Genomic DNA, 11315 nt, shown 5'->3' with positions numbered 1-11315 from the left:
ATAACTGCCTCTTGATAGCCACTTTGTCTCACCTTATCTGAAGTCTGATACCCAGAAGTGCTAGCACTTACTGTGGGTGATTGCTGTTTTTTCCCCCCTCTAGATCATACAGCAATGATACAGATCACAGAAAAAAAAGCTACATTACAAAAGGAAGGTAATTTGGGAAGAAGAATGTGAATAGGTAGAGGAAATGACAGAAGAAGCTTGTCCTTTACAAAGAAAATGTATTAGGGACAATTTGATCTTACAACAGTTACAGTGCCTTGGCATCTGTTATTTTTACCTTTATGTCACTTATGTGTGTTCTCGGCCTTGTGAATTGTTTTTTTTTAAATATAGTTTTGACTCCATTCCAATTACTGTGGATATCTAGCTTATGAGTCAGACTCTTAGGTGACAACACAAGAGCTTTCTTCTTTAAAAATTACACCTACAAAAATAAAAAAAATAAAAAAGGATTCTTCCCCGAAGATTCTAGGGAGGGCTTGGAGGAAGTTATCCATTGGTCTCTATGGCCCAACAATTTATGGATGTGAATTAAAAAAATAAATAAATAAATACACAGTTAAAACAGAGTACATTAATTTAGGCAAGTTAAATGAGGTGCAGGGAGAAGGCTAGGCACTTGAGTTTAAATGGAATCATAGGGAGCATGCCTCCCATCAGGGCTTCAAAATAGTGCAATTGTATTTCTGCCAGCACTATATATTTAAAAAATGGGCAATTGTTTCCTGTGACCATAAATGCACCAGAGCAACAGAGAACTAGTACCAACGCTACTGCTCTTCACAGCTAAAGAGGAAAGTTTCATAGTACTATGGAAAAAGAACAACCACGTCCACCATTTTCAGCTGGAAATAGAAGTGCTGTGAACAAGCCAGTTTGTCACCTGATACAATGTTACAAAGAGCTGTTCAGCGACTAAAAATCACATCTACCACGCTGCCTCACTAGGACAGACGCACACACACATGCATACACACACACTGAAATGATTCTAGATCAAGCAAAACCAAAAATAAGTATCTACAATTCCATTATTCAATTTCGTTTCTTCCAGTGAGTCAATACTATTTAAAAAAAACTTTAACTGCATGCATCCAACTGAAAGGGAGCCACAAAGGATCCAGTTACCACTTTTTGTTATTGTGCTTGCTGATGGGTTCATTAATATGTCTGTAGTTGATAGATTTCACCATGTAGGCTAGGTTACTACGCAAGCCAGAGTACTGAGATAATGTTTGAAAATCATCATCATTTGGTACAAACTACAGAAATTGGGCCAGAGCATGATGCCGCCCAAATTAGAGACATTCTGAAGAAGATTAAGATATGAAAATTTGTGGATACATTGCATTTGGTGATGGATTTAATTTCCAGCGTAACTGAAGTGTCAAATTTTTCAACGAGAAGATCTGGTTTGATACTTTGTAAAGAAGTAGAAAATTATATGCTGGAACTCTCAGCAACAAAAGACAATCCTTGTTCCTTATGTCTGAAGAAAAACTTGCCTTACAGATGACAGATTTGAAGAGGTAAATGTTTTTGGATCTTTACAGATAATACAGCAGAAAAATCAGATCTGTATGCTAGAAACTGCCATTTAATAGATCAGTGCCAGATTCCCCAGGCTATATGGCCTCCACCATTCATATGGTTTCAATGTTTTGACTCCACACAATGGCTTGATGAAAGAAAAATAACTGGCTCATTATTGTAATGTACAAGTTTAAATCTTCTAGATAACTTTACACCGGCACTGAGTCATAGGGGAAAAAGGAGAGTACCCTGTGTCAGTGACTGCATCTAAAATTTCACATCAGTATCAAATCCACAATAATAGTACAGGTATATGATCAAAAAAAACTTTTAGCTACCAGGCCTTCCAGCCTTTCAGAATATATTGCAGTTAATGGAAATACTGTCATTGTCCTACAACACTGCAGTGGTAGAATGTGGATTTTACCCACCAACTTATTTAAAACAAGCCAAACAAAGTAAAGCACACTCCAGAACTTTATGCATGTGTTAATGGCTCAAGTAAAGATGCTTTCTGGCTCCATCATGATACTATCTATTGACTCGAATGGAGACTAGGAAACAAAACATTCATAGACAAAGCAACATCAGGCAGCACTAGATGTTTTCAGACTGCTGTTGGTAGTGGCATTTTAATGCATACTAAGCAGAGGATAAACTGAATGGAGCATGAGACTAAGCGAGGGTCAGAACAATTTGAAACACTGGCCCAATAATCCAAAAGAGAATGAGGAAAATACAGCGAAATTATGTTAGACGATCACAGTAGCAACAATGTTTTATTTCACTTTAACTAAGAAATGAGACCACATCCAGAAAGTAGGACAACTTTATTGTCTAACTCAATTTTGAAGTCTTATACGCCTGTGGGCAAATCATCAGAATACTTTTCCCCAAACCTTCCATATACTTTTGGCTACAAAGCTCAGTCATGATTTAAATACCATGAGGTAAGTAACTTTTAGCTTGTTTAACACTTTATCATTTAGAGCAAAACAGACCAAATTCCAAATTCAGACTAGTGCTACAGAACTCCAGGGTACCTGGTCTGTGTTTATAATGGATATATAAATACAGTACAATCACATCATAACAGTGTGTCCTGCTTATTTATTTTGTGACAGAGGCTAACTTTACTAGTTTCTGAAATCCAATCTAGCCATCTCCTGTAGGCTTTAAACCCATTTACTTTGGATGCAAAGCACAGGCATTCCAGTACAAAGCTATTAAAATGCCACAAAACATTTAATATAAAACACTTCTTACGCTCATAAGTACTCTGATAACCTAATAATTTACAGTTAGAACCAAATAGCTCCACCTACCTCTGGGGAGTCTGCTGACTGACAATAGCATTTGCAGTCTCTCTCAGATATACCTCCCAGTCTGTCTCAGGGATGTCCTGATCTGAAGTGAAAGGATACCTGCACAACAAGTAATCTCTCATATTTTAGCAACAAGCTTAGAGCGAATGTGTATTTTTCTACAAAGAGTAACCTACATTAGTTTCTCCAATGACTTACTGCTGGACTCTGCAAGCCTCACACATAAGCAGTGCCTTCCGAAGATTCCTGCCAGACTTTTCTGCTAGCCTACGAGCCAGATCTTGAGGAAGAGTCAGCCCCTCCTTCTTGCACACACTGGACAACACATGACAGATCTAGATGGGAAAGACGTACCATGACGATACAGAAGCTCCCTGACTTACGCAAGCGTTCCGTTCCGGAACGCCTTGCGGAAGTTGAGAACGTATCTCCAACAATTACGTGCAAAAAAAAAACAACACCACCTTACGGAATTTTTTCCGTAAATCCGGATTTCCGTAAGTAGGGTTTGCGTAACCCGGGGAGTGTCTGTATAACAAACATAGGCATTGTAGTTGTAGCCGTCAGTCCCTGGATATTAGAGAGACAAGGTGGATAAAGTCCAAGAAAAGATATTAGTTCATCCATCTTGTCTCTCTTTGGGCTATGAACTGTTCCACTAAAGACTGTTTTCAGGCTTAAGCATCTCTAGAACAGCCACTGTTTTTTTGCAAAGGTCAGCCAGGTATAAGGGAGCAGCTCCAGTTTGCCCACTCAATGGATATTGTGCATACTGATCAAAGGCAAGTCCTGGACTACAGACAGAGACGGGTCATTTTCTGTAATATACTTTACATACACACAGTAAAAACTTGGCTGATGAAGTTTCTACTGGAGGCTCATTTTTGCTTCCAAACCTACATCTTCAATACTGGGAGCAGGCACTCGCACTGCCAGACATCTGCTTTGAATAGGTGCAATGATTTTTGAAACGGAATTGCAACACAGGATCAATCTGCAGGTGGCCATATACTTCTCCATGGTTCTTCGCAACGCGTGCTGAGCATCTTTAGTAAGTTTATCAACTTCTGTCAGCAGCACCACTGCAAGAGGGGGAAAAAAGGTTAAATTATCTTATTAGAAGAGTTTCACAGTAAATTTAAAAGTAATTTTTTGTTTAAGTTTTAGAAAGATAATGAAGCAAGGCACACAGCAAGCAAGGTGCAATGTAGTCCCATGGACAACTGTGCTGGGACTCAGAAGACCTGGGTTCTATTTTCAGCTGTCACTGAGATGAGGAGATACCTTGATCAAGCCACTTCACCTTCTACATCTGTTTACCTCCTACTCTTCATCAGTCTTGCCTATTTACATTTTGCTCTCTTCAAGGCAGGGACTGTAGGTGCTACTGTGATGCAAATAATCAAATTAGGTTTGAAGGCCAAGACAGTCACTGTACTGCTTATACTATGGCTAATACAGTAACTAGCAGTGTTTTCCCAAGAATTTTAAGGAAGGGTTGCAGCTGAATTTTCTGAGAACCTATGGTGTAAGGAAGTATTAAAGCAAATAGTTTATCAGTACACTCCTTTGATTACAAACTCACACTTTAATTTAACGAGTGGAGGAGGTAGAAAACCCCTTATGCTAAACGTTGGAGGCACTTTATGCACATTGCTCTCCATGTTTATCCAAAGATGTTTCAAAGTAGTTAGTGGGCATATTTTACTGGATTGTAGCAAATTGCTAAAGTTTGGTAATAGCTCAAATTTAATGTTTCCCTGAGAACTGTGAAGAAAATGGTATAGCATATCAAAGCTAGAACCACTAGTACATTATTTCTACTCTACTGTATTCTCTCATCTTTCTTGGATTTGTCTCATTTTTCTTTTTGCATTTATCTCTGGTTTTGGGGTTTCTTGGTTTCTATTAGGAAAGCAGCTATAGTAATTTATATTTGGAAACAGTGAAGAGGAAAACTGGTATCTTTTAGATTAGCAGTCACTTTCCCTCTGTAATTCTTCCATGTACGAAGTACTTCTGCACTGAACACTTCATACATAGTGGGACAGCATAAAGAAACTGAAAGTGACAAATACATATGAAGGACACTCAGTCCTACTTCATTTCCTTCTGCTACCAATGCCACACGAAATAGGCTGCTACTGATGGGCTGTCTATCAACCATCATACATACATCCATAATGGCCACCAGTCTCTGACAAAGAAGCATGAAAAGTGACCAAATTTTGGGAAGGCTGATATGAGGCTCACAGTAACAATAAGCAAATCAAGAGCTGCATCTATGCAACGTCAACATCTTTTGCTACAATCACAGAAATACTCTTCACTGTCAAATACAAACCAAAGCCATAAAGAGAGAAATGTCTGAGGCAACTGGTGAAGATACAAGGTGGAAGAGACATGTTTACTTCTCAAGTACATCGTCAGACCCGGTCAAAACAGTCACAGAGGTTTTTCTCCTCCAAAGTTTTGGCCCACATTTAACTTGTTTTACTAACCTTTAAAATCTCTTTGAGTACTTGTCTCAAGTTGTTGGGATTGTGCTACTGTCTTCAATAGCTCCTGAATTACCACACGGTCACTGTTTCCTGCATCACTGTACAAAGAGTTCAGATAACAATTGATTTTGTTGTAACACTTATTTCTTTTAAAAGTGCCCACACCCTATCTACAATACATTCTTCTAAGTAGCAACTGAGGCAGTTATTTTTTTAAAAAGCCCAAAATGTAGCTTTTTAAATAAAGAACACAAGATGGACTGAGTTTCGAATTCATTTAATCTGTACATTAAGTGGCGATTGACAAGCTATTGTCCTAATATTTTGAAACTCATACCGTACATAGACTTGCATTTTATATGTATGTGGGGAGGGAGACCAGTTAGGAACTGCAACAAATTAGGTTTGTGCCTGCATGATTTTAATGTAATGGTATGAGAAATCAGCTTTTAACATCTCTTCTTACCAGCAATATAAATACAGTATTTCTTGCTTCTCAACTTTCTAAAAGGCCATTTTGTCTTTGACAAAAACGCTAAATCAGCCAGTAGGACACATGGCTTTCACTGAACACAAACACCGATTCCAGCATTATAAAGTCCTCCACATCATGTGGCCATGGAAAGGGCTAGAGATATCATAAGTGGAGATCTTGTAGAACCTGCAGGTTTAGTGTCAGCTTGAAAGTTTCTGAAGCATGCCTCCTCAGCCCCCAACATTGCCAGTTTTCTTTTTATCTGAAATTGTTATAAGAAGGTAGCCCCTTCTCTTTTCACCCTATATGGTGATTTGCCTCTTATAGCAGAAAACGTGGGCATGTTTATTTTCTAAATTATTTCAATGTAACCCACACTAAATGTGTGGCTCTCTGTCCTCATCTAGCTGCTACACCACCCATAGGAGCTTATGATTCTGCTACTGGCTTCAAGCTACTGGATGCTTTTAGATCCAAAGGTCCCAAGTTCGTTCACCCCCTGGAGATGTACCCTCCAGGGGTGTCATTACAAGGAGAGGGGAAACTCACAAAGCATTAGGGTGTAGGAGAAAAATGGATTCTCCAGCAATGGGAAGTTTACCAGTGTCACCATTGTCACGGATGGCTATTTCAGGTATAGGACTGAAGCCAACTTTCCCCCCACAACCAAAAAACTTAGTGTTCTTACAAAAGAAAACCATGCATTCTCTGCAATGGCTTTTTAGATCCTTCTGACCGCATAACTGAGCAGTTGATCCAAATGCCATGCAACATTTAGTGATAAGTTCAAAGAATGTATGGATTCCCAATTTGGGTGCCAAACAACAAGTGATAAAACTGATATCAGGACTAAGCAAGATGGAATACAGAGGCTTCCCAGTACCATACACTTTCAGTGACTCACAAATGCAGTACATTTAAAAAGCCTACTTCTGTGGCTACAACCAATAAAAAAGTGATTTTCATTTTAAAACTAGCTTTTGCTTTGGAACTGGGGACATCCAAATTTCACAATAGAAGTTTTTCATCACTTAATATGCAAGTTATGAATCAAATATGACTCCATACGATATCTTAATTTGCATGTTTTGGCATTTAAGTGTGATTTTAAGATGACAGAGTTGCTACTCCTTGAAATGATATATGATGTGTGTCATCACAGATATATCAGTGGTTTGACAGCTGACGGAATGATCAGTTGTCTCAAGGTTCTTTAGCTCTTTCAAGAGTATTCAGGACAAAAGGCACTTTCAATGAGAAAAATCTTATGTTCTAACAGGTTTAGTACCAGTAGGCTTCATCAATATCTCATACAGAAAATTTAGTGCAGGAATACAAAATTGAACTTATGACTCAGTTTTCTAAGGTTATTAGTGATTAAGCTACAATTATTTTAATATAGGCACCTCTCTGCTATAATAGAGAGTCTGGTTAATAATTCCATGGGCAAAGGGATAGGCTAAGCTTGATGTTATTTTACTGTTTCGAACATTTCAGTGTGAAGAAGGTTAGGCAAAGCAGAGTTATAATTCAAGCGTATGTTCTGTTTTCTCCTTCTCCATACAGGGGACTCCATTTAAGAGCATCTGCCCATGGCAAGTTACGTAACCAGCAGGCAATGTCCTGAGTGTCACAGATGAAATCTGTATAACAGTTTGGAGGAGGAAATAAAACCGCTTTGTTTAACAAACGTTTATAATAGATTTAACACCTGTATGTTTCCACCCCCTTTTCTTTAAGTTCATTTTCTCTCTGTTGACCTTTTACTGTGCTCCATATTACTTAAATGTACCATACTACTTCACTGAACATGGAGTGATAATTCAATCAGAATTCTATAGGTGGTACTGATACTGACATTCATGAACATTAGTAGAACACAGATTTATATGTTGTTTGTTCAGTTACATACACATGGAAAGATACATATGTCCAATTCAAGATGTAATTATTCAAACTGTTAGATTTTAGCTCCGATCAATAAAGCACAAGGGTAAACAACATTGATACTAACCAAAAAACACTAAAGTAGACACTGGCATTGTATACATTTAATAGGTAGTTAGTCTACATTTTAGGATATTTGCATTTGGAGTAGAATATTTAAATTCTGTATATCTATAAGTAGTTTCTAAAACATTAGGAAAAAGTCAACTTATATTATCAGAAGTCCCGTGGCCTGTGTTATACAGGAGTTCGGACTAGATGATCACAATAGTCCTTCTGACTATATAATCATGAATCTATGAATCAGCAAAATCGTCAGAGGAACACTAAAATTCTCCATATTTTAGACCAGAAACACACTTGAGCTTTTTTTGTATTACAAAATACTTTGTACACCACACTTATTTTTAACATGTGTTTTTGCATTCTTATTAAAGGGGGAACAAAAATAAAAATCATCCAGGGCCATGTTTTCAAAATTGCCTTAACTTGACCTCTGAATTTGCAGATCCACCTGTTTGTGCATAAATGTGAGTGTTAGGTCTTACAATCTGCTGGTAAGACAGCAAACTACTAGATGAACATAGGAAATCCAAGTTTCTCATCATCCAAAATCATGTATTTCAAAAACCTGGTCTGCACATTTAGGGCCTAAATCTACAAACAACAGTTTTTCTTCAAAGGAACTACTTGCTTGAGTAAGAGGTTGAATCCTTAGAAGTCAAGGCTTTTTGAAAATGTGGTCATTCAAGTATAATATCCTAATTAAATATTCTTTTTATTATGAACTTACCTTGGGTTAACTTCAAGATGATAATTGCTTGCAATGGTACTAATTTCAATTTTCTTTTTAGAGGGTGTCTGTGTAGAAAATAAAAAAGTTAGATTTCAAAGCATCTTATTTTAATATAAAAAAAGTCAATTTTTGGATTTGAAGAATTATAATTGGCAGATCTAGTAGCTTGGCAGCAGCATTATGGCAAAAGACCTGGATTTGGGTTCAGGTTCATACATCTTTCTCCCCATGTGAATGGAGGTCAGGAGTATTGGGATGTGGTTAAACCTCTAAAAATATATTGATGGCTGTTTACTACAAGAGTTGATCTACTATCAGAATTAAGAGAGATTCTGGACATGATAATGTGCTATAGATGCAATGGTTACTAAATTATTTCCTTTAAGTAACAGCAATGAATAAGAAAAACTACCTTGTAATAAGATGTCAGAATCAGCGATAATGCTCTACCTACCATATCAAATATGATATTCAGACCACTGCTGAAGGAATTAAGAAGTAATAACAGGAGAAATTCTATTTACCATACTATGAAATTTTAGTGTTCCTCTGATGATTTTGCTGATTCAGAGATTCATTATTATGTAGTCAGGACTACTGTGATCATCTAGTCTGACCTGTATAACACAGGCCACAGTCTCTGAACTAATTCCTGTTTGAATGCTTTTCTAAAAGACATGCTCTAGAGTTCATTCAATTTAAAATTTGCCAGTGGTGAAGAATCCACAACCACCGTTGGAAAGTTGTTCCCATGGTTAATTACCCTCATTGTTAAACATTTGTGCCTTATTTCTAGTCTGAACTTTTCTAGCTTCAATTTCCAGCCACTGGATCTTCTTATACCTTTGTCTGCTAGATTGACAAGATCTTTATTATCAAATATCTGTTTCCCAAGTAAGTACTTAGACTGATCCAGTCACCCCTTAAAACTCTCTCCTTCCCAATAAGGACTTTTAATTGATAACACAGCATCTTAAACAATAGATTTCAAGTGCCTGCCTTGTTCCCCAGGCAGCTAATTACTGAAACAGATCTCTTCTCCTGTTGAAACTGTCACTATCGGAATGATTAGATAAGAAATTATGACAAACATAAATGGGAGAAAGATAACATTAATGGTTTATAAGTAAGGGCCACAACATAGATTAACTCTCAATTGATAGATTTGAGTTAACCTGAAGCAAAAATTCAAGCGCTGGGCCCAATTCGGATCTCAAATACACAAGTACATTCAAAGTAATGCCAATAAAAGCAACATGAAAGAAATCAACATCAGAATCTGGTCCTCAGTACTTAATGCTAAGGACATACCCTGCAGTGCAGCCTGGCCACAAAGTGCAAGTGTGAGGGAGACTGACAAACTAAAATTCACTTGGTCAAAGGAAAATGTTCAAGTGACCAATTTTATAAGTGAGCTTGAACTTTCTACCGAGGTGAAGAAATCTGAACATTTTGGAATTATATTGACTTTCGTTTTTACTATTGTGGACCTCTCTATAGGAATACATACTCAGCATTGTAGTGTATAAAAGAGAGGATGTATATATACACAATTATTTTCTTTAAAAAATGCACATGATAAATTTCTTACTGTTATGCTCTGATGTTCAATTCTCAGTTTCTCCACTCCTGCACCATACAGCTCCCTTAACAGACACATTATCCTGGTCTTTTTTCCAGCTCCAGATGGTCCATACACTAACAGATGAGGGAAGTCACCACACTGAACCTGCAAACAGTGCAATAAAACTAATTATAGTAAAGTTTCCCCTATGCTAGGAAATTAACAAACTGCATCAGATGAGGACTTTCCTTACAACATTACTATTAAGTAATTTTTCATATACAATTCTACAGTACTTCAATTTAAAAATATAGCCCAGAATTAGTGGCTCTTTGAATATCTTTCTTCCAGGTATACTTCCATCATATATGCTGTGCGCCTCTGAAAATTAAAGATGATGCTTTGTTTTGTTTGTTTTTTTAGAAAGTTTGAAGTACTTTCAGGTATTACATTTGCTCCTGAGACTCCGGCCAATTTTTGTGGATACACAGTCACTTTCATCTTTTTAAAAAGATGTTTCCATCCCCGCTTGTTGCTTTGTGAAAAGCTTTCACAAATGAGAAACAGACTGACACAGGGAAACAGCAAAACTATCCACAAAATAAACTAAAAATAGAGAAAACTGTGTCTCTGCTCTCTTTCAGCTACAATATACTATGAGTATTACCTTTAACAATAGAAAGCTATTCAAACAAAAGCATAATTTTTAAGTTGAGTGTCTCTTTAAAATGACAAAACCAGTTTTTGTTTCTGAGAGCGCCAGTAGCCGATTTAAAAAATATATTTCACTAAAACCTAGCTTCAAAGCTAGTTTTAGTTAGATATATCAAGAAGTACAGAATTCAAAGAGTGAATCTAGGACAATCTGGATAAGACTCAGGACATCTGGGGGCTTGAACAGTTTTGTACCCATGGGTTTTATTCCCATCTTTGACCTTAATCCCTGTGACCTTGACCAAGTCATTTATGATCTGATAATTTCAAAGGGCTGGACACCAACAGCTTCCATAGAAGTCAATGTATGATGTGAGTGCTCTGCATTTCTGAAAATCATGCTAATAAATCGCTTTGTGCCTCTTTCCTCTCCCATCTGCTTAATGGTAATAGTGATGGTGTGAGGCTTAATTCAATAACACACGTAAAATGCTTGCAAACCTTTGCATGG

At 37.2% G+C, this 11315-nt stretch overlaps 1 protein-coding gene across 1 annotated transcript; it reads right to left on the bottom strand.

Moving 5' to 3' along the window:
- Positions 1-2589: 2589 nt before the first annotated feature.
- LOC113406838 (replication factor C subunit 3) lies at positions 2590-10311 on the bottom strand. Its single transcript, XM_026653619.2, has 6 exons — positions 10178-10311; positions 8584-8651; positions 5369-5466; positions 3768-3949; positions 3066-3202; positions 2590-2966 (listed from the first exon to the last, which is right to left on the bottom strand). Exons 1-6 carry the CDS (start codon positions 10244-10246, stop codon positions 2864-2866), a joined length of 657 nt encoding a protein of 218 aa, XP_026509404.1. The 5' UTR covers positions 10247-10311; the 3' UTR covers positions 2590-2863.
- Between the last annotated feature and the right edge of the window lie 1004 nt (positions 10312-11315).

Source organism: Terrapene carolina, unplaced genomic scaffold (assembly GCF_002925995.2).
Source record: "Terrapene carolina triunguis isolate 2854851 unplaced genomic scaffold, T_m_triunguis-2.0 Scaffold141, whole genome shotgun sequence".
Classification (NCBI taxonomy): Eukaryota; Metazoa; Chordata; order Testudines; family Emydidae; genus Terrapene; species Terrapene triunguis.
This window is presented reverse-complemented; position numbering and strand designations above follow the sequence as displayed.

Coding starts and splice junctions, on each gene's coding strand:
- LOC113406838 (XM_026653619.2), bottom strand. CDS start 10,246: ATGTGTCTGTTAAGGGAGCTGTATGGTGCAGGAGTGGAGAAACTGAGA. Junction 8,652..10,177: donor TTGAACATCAGAGCATAACA/GTAAGAAATTTA, acceptor TTTTCTACACAG/ACACCCTCTAAAAAGAAAAT. Junction 3,950..5,368: donor TACTCAAAGAGATTTTAAAG/GTTAGTAAAACA, acceptor CCCCTCTTGCAG/TGGTGCTGCTGACAGAAGTT.